Consider the following 17,729-nt stretch of genomic DNA (forward strand, 5'->3'; position numbering starts at 1 on the left):
GAAAAAGTGAAGAGCTGTGAATACTTTCCAGATGCACTGTGTTGTGAGTTGAAAGGAAAAAAATAACTGTCCTTGTTCTTAAATAGCAAACATCATTAGCCAGATAATCAATAAGTTAACCAAATTCAAACACGAGTAAGGGTTACACTAACTATATTCAAAATGACAGAATTAGGTTTCTATCCTCATTTTTATAACAGCTAAGCTTAGCATTCATAAATATATAAGGTTAAAAAGTGACAGACTGGTCTTTATGCAGCAAACTAACAGAGAGAGACCAGTTGGTGCAAGGATCAAGTTAAAGTTTTGATTGTAGAAGTAAAGCAGTGATTAACTGAAACTTTGTATTGAATTCTGGCAGATCTGATCAGATTTTAATTACTAAGACATTTAATTAAGTTTTACCAGATAAAAAATAAAGTGGAAAATGATGGACACACTTCCACACTGTAATTACAGATCTATCTGCAGTGCTTAAGTTAACAGATAAAGTAATTATTTCACATGATCCGCTTTTAGAACTGCAGCGAGAATGTGTCAAATAAAATTAAACACTTTTAAACATGAAGCAAATGCTGAATGACACCTAGGAGACAAAATTAACAGGAACTTACAGGAGAAAGAGATGATAAGCACATAAAAGGACAGCAAAGAGACAAAAAAAGGAGGCATTAATGGACATTTAAAAAATGTCCAGAAGGACATGTTTCCACAACTGGACACAAAACTGAAAAAAGAAACCCAAACTCAAAGTATGTTGTGCATATTATTAGAAAAGGGTAATTTGCTGAATATTCAATTGATCTCAAATGGCACAGATAGAAAATTAGAATATTAGAACAAAGCCTGTGTACAAACCAGAAGTCTTACTTTACCAAACTGTGTATGTGTGTGTTTGGTGCATTTTTATTTAAAGCAAGTTTCTTCTTCATTCATAAAAGTTACTCACTGTGCATAGAGTAATCAAAGTAAGAATGTTTTGTTTTGCTGAAAAATAACACTGGATATCACTCTAAATCTGTCATCATGCTGTGGGAGCGCTATAATTCAGCAGGGACAGGAAAGCTAGCCAGCGATGTTAGATATTTACTGCAAGAGTAGAGCTATTTTCAGTTTCCGGATCGTCAACGATGAAACAATTTAGGTTGTAAAAAGAACAAACAAATTCAGAGTAAAAAATATTGTGGTTGAAACACGGTGCTTTAATAAAATAAAGAAAAATTACAGGGAAAATGCAGAGAGTCATGCACCATAGCAACTTGAAAAATCCAGCATGAAGAATGGTGGAAAATAATAAAGAAACAGGGAAATTGAAAGAAGGAGCTGACCTAAGACTGAAAATAATTACAAACCAACAAATTAATTCATATGCCAACACCTTACTAACAATAATGAACACTGAGAAATTAACTGAATATGGCAAGACCAGTTGAATATAAAAAATAAGAGAATAATCAAAACCTAAACACCCAAGGAAAGTGAGAAATGCTGGTAGACTGTAGCTCTCTGTAAGTATTGACTCAGTACTGTAAACATGAATGTATGCAATACTTTAAAAAATTAACCATTTGACTTAATAATTAAGAGTTGCTTTTTATTTATTGTTCTACCACATATAAAAATAATAAATTACATTGAAGTCCAACCAAACGAGAAAAAGTCCAAAGGGCATACATATATCATAAGGGAACATTTTATATTCACCATCGGCTGCACAAAGGCTATTAGAAAGACATAAGATGACCACACAGAGAAAACCTAGCTAGGATTATTGTATTTGTTTAGCAGTCGGGGCTCTGGTGCTAAGGAACGGAAGGAGAGGACTTGTAATATGCACATTGTGTAACCTGTTTTGTAAGAAATATGTGCAGTCAGTCTGAGGGAAGCTGCCTACTCCTTGTCCATTCTGATCAGAAAAACTAAAACATTTGCATTTATTGAAACATTATAAATCATTACATTATTCTAATAGTTACTACTACAGATAATCCCTAACCCATTTTGCGCCGTCTGTATAATCTGTGTGAACCACAAAGTGTCGCAGGAGCAGCGGACTCTGAAACACACTGACTGGATGGACCGTTATGACCTTTGGCCTATTTAATTCACCCCGGTGTTAAGCAAGCAGCACTTCCAGGGTTCGGCCTCTAGGGGGGGTCCCTGCAGCTGATTGTCCCCAGTCTGATCCGAACCCGCTCCTTAACATTGGCGCAACCTCAGCAGCATCTTGTCCCCTGGTGCAAAGGCAGCGCTCCAACAACCCAGAGCTGCTCTGCTCCTATTGGTCAGAAAGCCTCGAAAGATCCGCTCGAAGTTCACAAAGGACGAGGAGAGGAGGAGGGTGAGAGAGGGAACAAGGCCTATCAGGGAGGACTGCCAACTCGGTCGGCTTTTATGATCGCCTTCCTGCTTTTATAAAGCAGCTGGACGGCGCTCTGTGGGTGTGAGGAGAGCAGTCCGGATCTGGGTGTTGTAAGTTACAAATATTTGTTGTAATACACCCAATCGCCGCCATTTTTGTGAGACAAAAGTGAAAGCATAATCTGAGGGGGTTTATGTTGAGCTCAGCAGAACAATGCATGCTTCATTACTGCTAGCTGGATCTATTGTGGAAATTTTTAAAACGCGTTTACGCCTGATTAGATTGTGGTTGTTGTTGTTTCCCCCCCTCGCCCCCCCCATCCGTCTGTGAGGGCGGACTGGTCCTCTTGTGAACAGGTGAATCCAGGAAGAGACAGCAGCAGCAGCGGAGAAGAGGATGGGAGGCGGAGGACAGCAGACGGAGCCTGCAGAGCCAGGCAGCGGGAAGACTGCGGGTGTTTACACCTGGGAGGAGGTGCAGAAGCACCGCAACCGAAACGACCAGTGGCTGGTGGTCAACCGAAAGGTTTATAACATCAGCCAGTGGGTCAAAAGGCATCCAGGAGGGTCCCGAGTAATCGGACATTACGCCGGAGAGGATGCGACGGTAAATACGCTTTGTTCATGCAGGAAAAGATCATTGTTTTTCACTAATGATGTTGATAAATTGCTAAAATACAAATGTCAATATGTCAATTGCTGATGCTTCGCTAGTAGGAAGTTGTGCTAGTCTGTCTGCATTCTACTTCATGACATGCTGTTATTTATGAAAGTATGATGATTCCTTTTTTTTTGTTCCTCCATAAATAATAAAAATCCACACTTTGTTGATTTAAAAGTCATTACTTCAAAATTCTGGGAAGTTTTATTTTTCATGCATTTTAGCCCGTCGGTTGGTGCAACTGAAATCACAAAGTGCTGTGTGGTTTACACACTTTATGTTGGAGGTGTGCATAACCTTTAAGTGCAAAGCTATTCAGGCTAAATGTTGCCTAAATATGGATATAAAAGTTTATCTCAGAGAATATATTTTTACATTGACTTGAATATAAGTGAGGTTTAACTTAGAGCTTTCCTTCAAACTGTATGTCAAACTAAATCTTATATTATGTTATTTACATATTATCATCATTTCAGGTTTCCACATTGATTTTCATTTATTATCCTACTTAATAGTACTTTGGTACTCCTACTTAATATGAATCACTTTTAAAAACTAAAGCGTTAAAAGTTTTGTCTGATTTTTTAAAAACTTTTTACCCATACTGCATGTTGACCGTTTACCTTTCTGCACTGTAAATGGCTTTTTTTGGTATTCCATGTAGTAGAAATTGCAAAATAAAATAATATAAAATAAAAAATTGCTTGATTGAAACTTAAAATTTTATGTAACAGAGCTACAGGGATTAGTTTGAACATCTTTATAAGATTGTGCAGTTGAATTTTTCTGTTATTTCATTAAAAAGCGGGTTGTTAATATTTGAAATTGCAGAATGAACCTCGCTGTGAACTTTGAACAGAGTCATTACGTGTAACTGGACATTATCTGTGACAAACATATTACTTAATGCTTCTAACTGGACGTCTCTATGTCTCCAGATGTCAGCTTGACATGTCTAAATGTAATGTTCTAATCTGTTATTACAAGTACTATAATAAATTAAAAATATATGAACAGAATTGATTTCGAAAAGATTCAAATTTGACATTGGAAATACTGGATTTTGGAGCAGCTGGAGCTAGCTGGATTACCAATGACCTCGTTTTTTGTTGGGTTAATACCAGATGCCTCTGGCAAAAGGATATCCACATGTATTCATTAATTAACTTTTTCTTAATTGATTTTCTTTTCTTTTGTTGATGCAATTTCTTTTTCTTTAACTTCACTATAATGCACATTTAATGCACAAAAATAGAAATGAAAAAGATTATAGCAGTTGGTTCACACATTTGCACATGATACATAACTTATGGTTGTAAATGAAGTTGACTTTTTTTTGGCCCTGAGATACCTCTACCTTTCACAGCTCTCTGCAGATTACTGCAACTGATAAAAATAAAACACAAAAAAATGGGCAGGGTTAATGTATAAATTATTGAAAACTATCAATCTAACACAGGAAGAATTAGGCTATCTTTAACACTTAAAAAAATCTCCAAATCTCATATTTGGGGAACTGCAGCAATAGGATTCGCCTGTCACCATGACACCTGAGATGCTATCTACATCCTAACCTGTTGTTTGGGAAACATGTCTACCTTTTACAAGGATGTGAGTTTGATGAACTTTGCAGGTGACTGTGGTGGGAAACAAATCATAAACACGTGGAAAAGCACTTCATGTCCACTGTCTAATATGGTGGAGGACCAGTTATGCTTTGGTTCTGATTACCTTCAAAAGTAACCTTTGTAGAGTGCCTTGCTGTAACCCTGTTAAAGGTCATTCAGTAGGTGAAAATATAAGTGAAACAAAGGCCAATAAATTTGGTACTGGGATTTTGCACATTTTTACCAGAGATGACAACAGTTCTGCAGAAAGTGACTTTTATCTGCATGCTATGGTCAGCACTTTGCTCCTAGACCGCAACATTACAACTAGACATTGTTAGTTGTAATGTTGCCCTCTGTTGGATTCGGCTCAGCTGTGCTCCAACATATATGTGATTTTTTTTAACAGCTCTCAACTTTGCTCTGTTTTTATTCTGATTTATGCCTAAAACGTCAAATGTTTCTCTTTCCAGGAAGTTTTTGCTGCCTTTCATCCTGATCAAAAGTTTGTGCAGAAGTTTCTGAAGCCTCTGCTGATTGGAGAGTTGGTGGCGGCAGAGCCAAACCAGGATGGAAACAAAAGTGTAAGATTTTACATTTAAAGGTGGTGGGGGATCCCTGCTGCCTGTGCAGTGTTTTCCACAACAAATTTTAACATCCTTGCATACACCATGAACAGCCAACTTCTGTGGCAAATACATTTTGTAACACCCCTTGTGGAGGTTGTTAATAACAATCCACTGGACTTCAGTCACTTTTTTTTATTGCTCTTATATACTTTTAAATTTTTTCCGAGAAACTGAATCTTAGATTTGTATTAACTAAAAGCCACAATTATCAAGATTTCCAAAAAATGAGACTTTGAAAAATATCCCCTTTTGTTTGAAATGGACCATTACAGTTTCCCCTTTGGAATTGAATTTTTTGGTATACATTCATATTTCAATGATATTTTAAACTACTGTGATGCTCAACTTCAGTTCTAAAGAATGCATGCATATTTTAGATGTTTCCTGAGTCAATCCATCTGAATCACATAAATGGTCCATTAAGAGGCCTGTGAATAACTTTATGACATACTAAAGAAGTAATTAAGCTCTTAATTCTGGCAAATCTAAAACATGTAGAGCAACAGCTCTTGAGGGCAGTATTTGGCTACCCCAGGTCTTTATACCTCCATTCAGGTTTACTGAGATTTATAATATTAAGGATTGCACAAGGATTTTGTTTTATAATAAAATTAACTTTAAATATGTTTTATTTCTCTGCTTGCAGGCAGAACTCATTGATGAGTTTGATCGTTTACGAGAACAGACAGAGAAAAGAGGCCTTTTTCAAGCACAGCCTTTATTCTTCTGCCTCCATCTGGGTCACATTGTGCTGCTGGAGGCCCTGGTCTTTCTGCTTCTCTCACACTGGGGCACAAGCTGGACGATGACGCTACTGTGTTCAGTACTGCTCGCAACCGCTCAAGTAATTTCAGCAGCACTAAACTGTCCTTATTGTCATTGAGTAACTTTAAATGGATGAAATAACTACTTATCCTCTCCATTAGTCGCAGGCCGGATGGCTGCAGCATGACTTTGGTCACCTCTCTGTCTTCAAGAAATCCAAATGGAATCACCTGGTCCACAAGTTTGTAATTGGACACTTGAAGGTAACTCATGATTTATTCTGTTTACCATCTAGAGTTCTCTAAAATATTTGATTGTTTTTTTTAGGGAGCTTCAGCCAACTGGTGGAACCACCGACATTTCCAGCATCACGCTAAACCGAACATTTTCAAGAAGGATCCCGACATCAACATGATGGATATCTTTGTACTTGGGAACACGCAGCCAGTGGAGGCAAGTAGCTCAATAAAGGAATGCATTTCTAATTCGTTCTGAGCTCTAATGCAGCTTAATAGCTCACTGAACTCTGTGCCTCTCTTTGTTGCAGTACGGCATTAAAAAGATCAAGCACTACCCCTATAACTACCAACACCAGTACTTCTTTCTCGGTATGCTTGCTTTAAGATGTTTGGAAAGAATGAAAGAAATCTAAAATTGTTCCAGAACTAACTAGTTTATCTCTTTCAGTGGCACCACCGCTGCTTATTCCAGTTTTCTACAACTACAATATAATGAAGACCATGTTTACTCGACGTGACTGGGTGGTAAGATGCCCACCTCAGTTTAGAATAAATATATTTTACATAAAAGGAAGTTGTAACTAAAAATTCTTTGTAAAGAAACATATAAATAATATTTTTAATTTTTTTTGTTTGAAGGATCTGGCCTGGGCCTCCACATACTACATTCGTTACTTCTACTGTTTTGTTCCACTGTATGGTGTGTTTGGCTCTCTGGCACTCATGATGTTCGTCAGGTGAGCTCACTGAGAAGGATTTAAAATGATGCACACGCCGATAGCTTCTTTTAAAAATGTATGTGTCTAATTTAGGTTGCAAACATGTTCGTGTTTGTTTTAGTTGTGAAATAAAGAGGCAGACAAACAAAGTGGAAAAAAGAACAATCATAATTTGATTATGTATTTGCATGAACTTTTTTTGATAAGATTGCCTGCATTCTTTGCCGTATGCTTTTTTGCTCTGCTTTCAAACAGAATACAATGAATCGAAATGTGTTGATATCAAAATCCGCAGGTTTTTAGAAAGCCACTGGTTTGTGTGGGTGACTCAGATGAGCCACTTGCCAAAGGAGATCAATCACGAGAAGCGCCAAGACTGGCTGACCATGCAGGTACCTGCTTTATAATCAACTAATATTAGAGTCTTGTTGTGTCTACTTCTTATCAGAGGTGGAAATTAGAGCCAACGGCATATTTTAATTGAAAATAAAATTTAATGAAGCCAGATCAACATGTTTTAAGGTTCAACACTCCAGATAATTTGATTATTTTATCATACATTTTATTACATCTTATTCCTGCAAGATCACACACATTTGCTACAGATTTTTGTATTTACTGTATTTTGTTTGATAAATACTTTACAGCACGGTATTCAGTCTACAGTTCCCAGCCACATTGTCAAAGTGAAAGATAAAAAAATTAAGTACCTTTGCGGTATTTCAAACTTCCTTGTATATATTAGGACTGGCCAACAAAAAGAAGTGCATAGTTGTTAAATGTTTATCACTATGAGAAATGTGAAAAGTGTGTCATTCTTTCCCACCTGTATGAAATTTAATCTTTGTATATTCTGTGAAGGTATTTGAGGTTTTGTAAAGAAAACAATGGTGGACAAGCAGCATTATGAAAACCAAGGAACATGGCATAAATAAAGCTGTGCAAAAGTTTAAAGTAGGGTTAGACTTGGAAAAAAAAAACAATACTGGAATATCGTCGCACCTTTCCAGACTTTGTGGGGGAAAGACTTTATAAAAATTGGTTATCATTTCAATTAAAAATGGTGCATTACTTTACATTTGTCTACTTTCTACATAAAATAAAGTACTTTGAGGTTTGTGGTTGTAACTTGACAAAATCTAAAAAAGTTCCATGTTGATTCTTCATTCTTTTTCCCTGTTTCAGTTACAAGCGACGTGTAATATTGAGCAGTCCTTCTTCAATGACTGGTTCAGTGGACACCTCAACTTTCAAATCGAGCATCAGTAAGTCAAAGGATTTAAACTTGGACTTTAACTGACTTTGTTGTATCATGTCAGCATTTTTACAAGGTGCTGTTTGCTAGTGATTTACTCCTCTGGACCTGCAATGGATTTAATACTTACAAAGAGAATGTATTGTGCTCAGAAAGACTTGTCCTATTCAGTACTTTGTTAAAAATAAGTATTTTAAATTATATTTACTTGTTGTCTTCTGAATGTAATATTTATTTTTCCTATTTTTTAATTTTTAGTTTACCTCTGAAGCTAATGCCCATTCATTTTTGAGTCCATTATTCTGCGTCTCTCTTTCAAGTCTGTTTCCCAGGATGCCGCGCCACAACTACCAGCTGGTGGCGCCGCAGGTCCGCGAGCTGTGTGAGAAACACGGGATTCCTTATGAGACAAAAACTTTGTGGCAAGGAATGGTTGACGTGGTCAGGTAATAACCTAGAGCCACTGTAATCTAATAAACAAAATGATCATAAAACAACAAGACACTAACCAACCCTAATCCCAACCCTCCTTTCAAACCTTCTTCCAACTTTAATTGGATGTTCCAATTACAGCAGAAAACTGCATTTTCATAGGAAATGCTAATTTTTTGAGTTACTAACTACATTCTTTTGAGGCTATTAGTCTTTCTTTAAACAGTTACACAAAACAGGCTCTTAACTGATGTTTTTTCTGTTCTGTTTCAGGTCACTGAAAATTTCAGGGGAAATGTGGCTTGATGCATATCTCCATAAATGATTAGCTGGCTTTTTCATGTTTGTCATATAATATGAAAATCTAATAGACAAAACCGGAATGATCTGTGTTTTTCAGTGTTTAATGTAAAAGACTGTTGTAATCTTTAGATTAGACTGGATTTTTGAGGATCAACCATAATTCAGTGTTAAACATGAAGTTATAAAATGTGACTGATTCATTAAAGACTTTCAACAACAAATAGTGCATCTTTTTTTTGTTACATTAGAATAATATTCATGGTAACTTGAAACATAAAAAAATGCCAAAAAAATTAATGCTGAAGACAATAAAACATGTAACTGGAATTCATCTGGACTGGAAACAGCAAAATATAATTATGAAACTGCTGCTGAAACAGTTATAGTTTATATAACAGAAAGATGGTAACTTTTAGAACTTAGATTATACCTTGAAACTCACAACTGGGCATTGCATAATTTTTACCTTTTTCCAGTGACATCCAGCTTTTGGTTCATTGGAGTTATTAAATACAATGTTATTAAAAAATGGGAACAAAACGGTACATAAAAATGTGTTGCAAAATATTAATGGTAGATTCTTTAATTATGTCATCAAAAATATTTACACCAATAGCATTTTCTATGAATCTTTATGTCATTTTACATACCAGAAAACAAATTTAGTTCATTCCTCTTACAATAGACACTATCGTACACAAATAATAGAAGATGTGCAAAAGCCCTTAAAATTGATTAAACTATTTTTGCTGTAGCATAATTAAACACTAATTTAAAAAAATAAACACTCTGTGAGGAGGGAAAAAAAATCAATAATAGCACTTAATAACTTTTTAAAATGTCACCTGCGTCAAATTTACAAGGCCTTAAAGGAGGAGTAGTGGAGGCTTTGTTTTCAAAGTTCTATCTTACTTTTTAAAGTTGTTCAGAGTGTTGAGGTTGATTTTGTCATCAGTATTTTACTTAACTGGGTCACTACAATTTCACTGAGAAATCAAATGGTTTAACCGTGCCTTAAGACAGAAAGTCAGATTGTAGAGAGAATGCTGTAGAGTTGATTATATTAATCCAATAAGAACTGAACTTCTTGACAATATCAAATTGTACAGGGGACATTCACTACATTGTTTCTTCAGTGATTTTCTGAGCATAGCTGCCTTGGTCTGTTTCATTTTGTTCTCTATTTTTTTTTCCTTTTATGAGAAGATTCATGTTTCATTTAATCATGAAATGTGAATCGTTATTCACGTTTTATGATTCGCGTGAATCATGAAACGATTCATGTGAATCGGTTCTATACAAACAAGTATTTGATTACTTGCTGTGTCACAAGTAGTCAAATAGAAACAAAATGAAAAGACTATGAAATACTGTGTGCACAACATAATACCATGCACCAATGTATGACTTTGTCCATGGAATATGAAAAAGATTTCACTCTTAAAGAGCTGCAGAAAAAGTTTCCAATGTGAAAATATGCTTCAGCAATAAAAGATTCATTCATTTTAAAGGTTTATACCCATTTTAGGTATGCCAATAAATTTGGAGGGTGCCATATAAACGTTCCCACAATTACTGAGAAAGGCATACTGCTTTATTAAGTTGCCAAAATGTCAAATAACATCAAGAAAATAAGAATAAGAACATTTATTCTAATACTTGTCACTGATTTATGTTCACCAACCAGATACAAACTTCTGCCATACACAACAAAAAGTATGCTCGCTTTATTTTTTCTGTTAGCATTAACATGAAAATAATTGGCTACGCAATAGAAAATGTGTGAAACATCCTGGCACTGATTTTAAAAAGCAACTGCAAAGATTTTAGATTTTACAGACAAATTTTGTAAACAGTATAAAACAGTATTATTAAGAACATACACTGACCCTGCTCTCTCATCCACACGTATGTTGTATGCATGTCCTGCACATACACCAAACTGTACACGAGTTCATTCCTCTTCTTAGCAGGTCATTTCTTCAATAATTTCATCAATTGAGAAAAATGCAACATAATTTGAAAACACTTGAATAACAAACATCTAACATTTTACAAAATAAATATGCAATTAAAAATGAGTGTATTCAATGTTGTTTGTTTCTTTTTTATCTGAGGATCACAAGAAAATGTTCGCTGATTTAGCGAGCTGCTGCACTTGGAAAGCTGTGAGGAGGGAAAGCATCTAAAGGAGGTCGTGGTGCTCCACGTGTTCAGTCGTAGCTGCTTGTGGAGTCGACCTTCTCCTTCCTTCGCGTCATGATTTCCTGCAGCTCAGAGTCTCCCTGGGTCTTCTGGAGAGAAAACACATTTGATGCTTTATATCATTTTGTTCTCTGAGGCATTCCCAGAGCACAGCAGCTACTTTGTCCATAAAACTTCGACAACATGTTGCAGTTTTATGAGAGAGCTCCAAAAGTTGAGCAGAGACTATAATTTCTTAATCAGTTCTAGATGTTTATGTTAATAAATACTTTTCTAAAAAGGCCAACTTTACCAATTCAGCACTGATCTTTGCTTTGTCCAACATTTTCAAATTTGCATGTATTGTTTATTATCTTGTTTACGTTACATCTGACTGGTCTGAAGAGCAGTGTGATTGTAACTAACACTTCAAGTTGTTTGCTGAACTGTTGTTACAGTAACTCTCCTGAAGGTGGCACCAAAGGGAAACTTTTGGAAAATTATAACACTAAGCAAACAAACGATTAAACTGTAACACATTTTACCATATTTCTGCTTCATCAAGATGTCTGCTGTTGAAGCTAACCTATTTTGGAAGTTTACTTTATGTCTATAAGAAAATAGAAAACAATATTTTAAACCATTTCAGAGTCCAACTTAAGAGTTGTAAAAAAATAAAGTAGTTTATTTGCAGAACCATCTTGAAAGAGAGTTGAGAATACAATGGCACCAGACTGGATCATGTGTTGTTAATTTCATTTTCAATCTATTTGCAATAAAACCTGAGAGCAGAGATGAGCAGCCAGGATATTCAAAAAACAGGGCATAAGTGGACCCAGCAAAAAAAAAATTGTAAGGTTGTAAATGGACTGAACTTTTCCAGTCATTTTGACCACTCAAAGCGCTTTACGCTAGAGTCACATTCACACAGTCGCACTCACAAACACATTTATACACCGATCAGTAGGCAATTTGGGGTTAAGTGCCTTGCCCAGAGGCAATCGAACCTACAACTTTCCGATTGCAAGATGACTACTCTACCACAGAGCCACAGTCGTTTGTAATGGTAAACAAAGTTATGGTTGGCTATGTATTTTTTATTTTAAGTCCGTTTTGCGCACTTTAATAAAAAAATGAATTCCTAACTGTTTAGATTATATTTCATCAACAATTTAGTCATTTGATTTTTTTTTGATAGCAACCCTAATTTTAATTCTTGTCAAATTGTGATCTAACTTTATTGACCTTCTTGACTTTTTCTTTTCTTTTCTTTTCTTTTTCAGTTTGAGTGTCAATGTCGTAAACTTTGATTTTACAAGTGCTGTCAGATAGTTGATTTTAATCACCTCTGAGTCATTTTTTCTACTAAACATGTACTAATTTAAGACTATTTCCTGCAGTCTGAAAGCTGTTGACAGCTCCTACATTTCTAAATGCACACTTTGTCCCAACTTGCCCAAGTATAGCATGAAGATTTCACACATCAATAAAAAGACTCCCAGAAAAACAGGTTTTTAAGCAGGTTGCATGCAGAGGTTTGTGACCAACCTCTAATTGTCCTTTCTGCAGAGACACCTGATTGAAGACACGGCCCCCTTCTTCCCCACACACGGCCTTCAGCTCCTCTTTGTTCAGGGAAAACAGCTGCGCTCCTGTCAGGATTCCCAAACATTCAACAGTCCTGCAGAAAGGAATGTAAGACAGTTTATTGTAATAGCACTTCAGATACATCTGTTGCATTTCTGAGTGTGACATTGCTCCTAACAGAGGGCATGTCATTGCTGGTTAAACAGTGAAGAACCAGATACAGTCTTCTCAAGGCATTGTGGCATGTTGCGGCAGGAAAAGCCTTGGTGTCAGAAGTGGCATAAGGAACAAGTGGATTCCTCTGAAGTGAGTTTGTTCCATCCCCTGGGGGGTTGCCTCTCAAATATTTCCACATTTAAAAAGGAATTACACTTTCAGCTATGCCTTCTAGTGCCTAATCTCTGAGTCATCTCTTCATAACAATATAGCCACATAAAAGCTACCTCTTCAACCATCTCCCAATCAACGATTCTAAAAACTTGCGCAACATGACTGAAGAACAGTCATTTAATGACTGTTACTGCCAAGATGGTGCAGGACGTGAAGGCGCTGCACAGTTCATTTCATTGCAATGGGATTTCTGAAGCGACTGTGCAGTTGTCCGTACTCAAAGTAAATGCTCCTTTCTGATTGCCATCAACATCAGAAAGATGAAGATTCTTGTCTGTCTTAAAGAGAGTCTTGAAAACAGACGTGAACACCAGTTATTCTGACTCCTCTGACAAGTCAACACGCCTCACCTAAAGTGGATACCAAGGTCTGCTACTGTCTTGCATCTTGTTACTCACTTGTTAGCCACCTTGGATAAAGACACCTACTGAATGATTAACGTTATGTAGATGTAACGCTGCTGTCATTGTTGATGTAATGTCACCTTTATGACTAATGAGAGCAGTTCAGGTCATCTGAAAAATGAAATAATCTCTCACGTTCTTGCGCATTAATATACCGTATTTTTACCTTTTATTGTTGCTGAATCCTTCTATTCCCATGTACAGAGCCTGGAAAGGTATTAATACATCTTAAGCCTTTGCATCTTTGTCCTTTATATTGCAAACTTCAAAGATTTTATGTAATTAACCAACACAAACTAGTGCAAAACTGTGAAGTGGAAGAAAAATGAGACATGGATTTAAAAATCTTTGACAGATTCTGAAACATTTTTTCAGAATGTTTGGTCTGAACTTTGGTTAGGCCATTCTAACACATGAGAAAAATAAAACAATCTACTGTAGATCTTGTTGTGTAATTGGGTTCAGTATGCTGCTGTCTGAATGAAATGCCTCGTTGACGTTAGCAGTCAGAGGGGAATACAGAGACTGATTCCAGATAATAGAAAGGTAACATTATCTCAAATAACTACTCATTGCATAGAAGGTATGTAGAATGACTTCCCTGAAAGAACATGTGAAACATTGAAACAGATGTGCAACAGCAGCAGAAGACCGACACTGGGGCCACTGCTGACAGGTAAGAACAGAAAACTGACATTATTATAACCTGGAATATAACAGATAAAGAAACCAATTGGTTTGCCCAATCGGTCTCAGTTTCACCTGTTTTACAAAATGATGTATGATATATCAGTGTTTTCCAACTCTGGTCTTCAAGGCACACTACCCTGCATGTTTTAGGCATTTCCCAGCTTCAGCACACATTACTTCTACTGATTGCTGATTAACAGGCGTTTGCTGAGCTGCAGTCATCTGAATCGGGTGTGTTAAAGCAGAGAAACATCTGACACATGCAGGGCAGTGAGCCTTGAGGGCTGGGGTTGGTATAGATTATAAACCTTGCCTTCCACCTCCAAATGTGCAGTAGTATTAGTCTAATGCAAAAATGGTTTGGGAAAAAACCCCGAGTAACTTTATGACTATGAAGACTAATCAAATACACTAAAAGCATCACTGCCGTTGGGTTTTAGAGAACGTGTGCAACGAAGCAAACTTACTGTTTAGAGAAAGCTTTTGCATTGAGCCACTTTGTCACCTGCTCTGGAGATGACTCGGAAGTTAATGGCACCTGTGGGGCCGCCGGGCGCTCTATTCGTATCTTTCTGGGTGGCGGGTTTTTGTTTGCTGTGATTTTCATCAATAGCTCATTATTAACCTCGTCCATCTCTGCAGAACAGAAACATGATAGAAACGGAAGTAAGAACAGGTGTTTTGTTTAAACATTCTCGGTTTGTTGTTTTTGCTGCGTGCGTTGACTCACTTTTGTCTTTCTGTATTCCCCCTTTGAAACTGTCCCTCTTGTGCAGAGGATCAGTGGGCGAACTCCTGTAGTCGCTCTGGAATCACACAGCCACACACAGACGCAGTTCAAGACAGAGAAACCACAATGTTACTACAAAAACCGGTTCAGCTTCACTCTTTCTCCGGCCAATTAATTTTTGAATGAAAGCCAGAAGCAAAATATGCGAGGAGCTGCATGCATGAGCTGACGCAGGATCTTTGTTGTGCATAAAGTCTAGAGGAAGTGCAAATTGGAATGTTACGTAGGAAGTGCTGACAAGTTGTACAGAGCAGCTTGCAGCTAACACTTCAGAATATTTTGTCTTTCCATTGTTTTAGGTCTATAAGTGTCTTAAATCGCCATTCAGCAATATTTGCTCTACCATACAAAAATTCTCCAAATCTATCTCTTCTCTCCAGCCTTGGTCAGGAGATCCTACAGATTTTCTCTCAGATTTAGTTCTGAACTCCAGCCCGATCATACGGAAAACTTTAATTGTGTTCTCATGGAATCATTAATTTCTTTGTTTGGATGCAAATATGCACTTACGGTGATGCTCAGGGATGAATTTTTTTCCAAGCAGATACTTAAAATTTTGGGGTGAGAAACTACTCACATTTTGTAAAATATGACTCTAAACATGTCTCTGCAGAGTAAAGACACCATATTTGTTTTGTTTTTTTTCAGTTGAATCATATGGGATATTTATGATATTTCATGTGGAGGTTATGAGATAAACTTTGTCTCTTTTACTCAACAAAAATTTAATTTTAACAGGGCTATGTACACTTCCTGTATACCAAAAACATTTAGTGAAAGGAAAGTGTGTTTTTCTTGCCCTGGTATAGATGTAGCAGCCTCTGCACCATCTTTCAAAGCCTGAGCCAAAGTATTTAGGAAATCAGAGTGATAATATGTGTACGAGTTTGCAGTGTTTCTCAATGTGTCTTGAACAGCGAGGACTGCAGTAAATGTTGTGCATGCAGAGTTGGTAAGTTACCGGGTAGGGCTCTTCTGGTTCTTCTAGCCTTACAACATCCAGAATGTTATATGGGACGTAGCCGGATTGGCCGCTGCGATTCCGTAGTTTCCACCACTGTTTGTTATCTTCCAACACCTGCGAGAAAAATTCAACTGCTCACCCCACAACACAGGAAGCTGGAGTAGATGTGATACATTATCTCCCAAGATCTTTCTTTAACAATTCTTCATTTAAAGGGCACAGTTCTGAAGCAAAAGAAAACATCTCGATTGAAACTGTAAAAACAAGTGTGGTGTTACAACCTCTAGGATTTCATCCTGCAGCACTGACAGCTCGTTGGGATTCCGCGCCACAAAATTATAACAGATTTTGGCATATTTGCGGTTGCTGTGCATCCCATTTGGTGGGGAATGATTGACGTAATACTAAAAGAAGACAAAACAGAGAAAACAGATACATATTTAAAGACACAGCTGTTTAATAAATCTGAACTGAAATAGGGAAACAAAAGCATCTTACATCGTCAGGTGAGTGTCTTCTGTGGTCAGGGATTGTGGGAGATGCAAGTGGACTGGGTGGTCCCTCGGTTTCCCATGGAGACGTCAAAAAAAACTCTGCAGGTGGCTCCCATCCATTTCGAAACTTGGGGTAATAAGGAGGCGCACACTGATCTCTGGGCCACTCTGCTCTGTAAGAGGAGGAATGTTTAAAAGTGATCACATAATAAGCACATAAAGCCAGCAGCAGGAGCGGCAGCACTCCACATGTAAACACACCTGGGTCTGGTCCATCCGTCGCCAAGCAGCTCAAACATGGTCATCTCTTTGGGGGTGAGGTGTCCGCGCAGGAAGTCGACGGCATCCATCGAAAGATGAGGGGAGATGACGGCACGCACCAGGTCAGGACTTCCACAAGTCTGCAGGACCTGAGAACATGGTTTAAAGGTTCACAGTTGGACCTTACTGAAAGAGTAGTGCTCATTATCTCCTCTGAATAACCAGAGAAGATAATGTCAAGATACTAAAGATGGCATAACAACCCCAAAATTGTGGAGTGCTTTGCAAATCATTAACGCCCTTTAGACATTTGCAATGCTACAAGAATAGTTTCAGTGTAATTATGAAGTGGTAGAAAAATTACATATTTTTGCATTGTCTTTTACAAATAAAATACATTTAATACGTCAACATTTACCTTCCACAAATCAGAAAACAGTGTCTATTTGTGGACAATTTCAGCTCATTAAAAATACAACTATCTTGTGAAGTTACAGCAGCAAATCTACCAAGACATGTCTGTCACTCTGGAGGAGCTGCAGAGATGCACAGCTCAGGGGAGAGGACTACTACAATTAGTCGAGCATGCCACAAATCTGACCTTAGTGAACATGTTAAGAAATGTATTCTGCTCAAATGATGCCAAGAGTAAACATTCTGGTTAAAGTTCAGAAACAAATCAAAGGAGAATCTGTTGCTAGACTTCAAATGATCTGTTTACAGATGGTCACCATACAATCTGACTGAGCCTGAGCTAGTCTAAAAAGAAACAAATATGCTAAGTTTTTGGACTATAAAATGTGTGAAGCTGGTAGAGACAAGACAGCATAAATGGCAGAAAATAGTGGTTCTAAAAAGCGCTTTTCACTTTTCTTTTTTTTATTTGTGTGTCCTTTAAAAACATCTATTCTAATGTGTTAGTTTATCACACAAAACCCCGATAAAATACAGTTATATTCACATCGTATGAAAACCTTTTGTATTTCTCGACTAC

General features: G+C 37.1%; 2 protein-coding genes across 5 annotated transcripts in view; one reads left to right on the top strand and one right to left on the bottom strand.

Annotated features, from left to right (window-relative positions):
* The first annotated feature begins 2,170 nt into the window (after positions 1-2,170).
* On the top strand, positions 2,171-9,192 carry LOC114151212 (fatty acid desaturase 2-like). Its single transcript, XM_028028293.1, has 13 exons — positions 2,171-2,472; positions 2,694-2,968; positions 5,103-5,213; positions 5,905-6,102; positions 6,185-6,286; positions 6,351-6,476; positions 6,571-6,631; positions 6,711-6,787; positions 6,902-6,999; positions 7,277-7,373; positions 8,167-8,246; positions 8,557-8,682; positions 8,942-9,192. Exons 2-13 carry the CDS (start codon positions 2,759-2,761, stop codon positions 8,991-8,993), a joined length of 1,338 nt encoding a protein of 445 aa, XP_027884094.1. The 5' UTR covers positions 2,171-2,472; positions 2,694-2,758; the 3' UTR covers positions 8,994-9,192.
* Positions 9,193-9,538: 346 nt separating this feature from the next.
* Positions 9,539-17,729, bottom strand: part of eps8l2 (EPS8 signaling adaptor L2) — a 31,159-nt gene continuing 22,968 nt past the window's right edge. For all 4 annotated transcript variants that reach the window (XM_028028253.1, XM_028028264.1, XM_028028271.1 and 1 more), the window contains 8 exons: positions 16,736-16,884; positions 16,479-16,647; positions 16,262-16,384; positions 15,978-16,094; positions 14,957-15,032; positions 14,694-14,862; positions 12,704-12,836; positions 9,539-11,265 (listed from right to left, as the gene is read on the bottom strand). In XM_028028253.1, coding sequence (XP_027884054.1) covers positions 11,185-11,265; positions 12,704-12,836; positions 14,694-14,862; positions 14,957-15,032; positions 15,978-16,094; positions 16,262-16,384; positions 16,479-16,647; positions 16,736-16,884 — 1,017 coding nt within the window. In that variant the 3' untranslated portion in view covers positions 9,539-11,184. The remainder of the gene's footprint in view (positions 11,266-12,703; positions 12,837-14,693; positions 14,863-14,956; positions 15,033-15,977; positions 16,095-16,261; positions 16,385-16,478; positions 16,648-16,735; positions 16,885-17,729) is intronic.

This window comes from Xiphophorus couchianus, chromosome 2 (genome assembly GCF_001444195.1).
Source record: "Xiphophorus couchianus chromosome 2, X_couchianus-1.0, whole genome shotgun sequence".
NCBI classification, from domain to species: domain Eukaryota; kingdom Metazoa; phylum Chordata; class Actinopteri; order Cyprinodontiformes; family Poeciliidae; genus Xiphophorus; species Xiphophorus couchianus.

What these genes read in the sequence shown, in the direction of transcription:
- LOC114151212 (XM_028028293.1), top strand. Translation starts at nt 2,759, where the DNA reads ATGGGAGGCGGAGGACAGCAGACGGAGCCTGCAGAGCCAGGCAGCGGG. An exon ending in GGAACACGCAGCCAGTGGAG is followed by an intron (nt 6,477 to 6,570) that starts GCAAGTAGCTCA and finishes TCTTTGTTGCAG; the next exon opens with TACGGCATTAAAAAGATCAA. An exon ending in AACTTTCAAATCGAGCATCA is followed by an intron (nt 8,247 to 8,556) that starts GTAAGTCAAAGG and finishes CTCTCTTTCAAG; the next exon opens with TCTGTTTCCCAGGATGCCGC.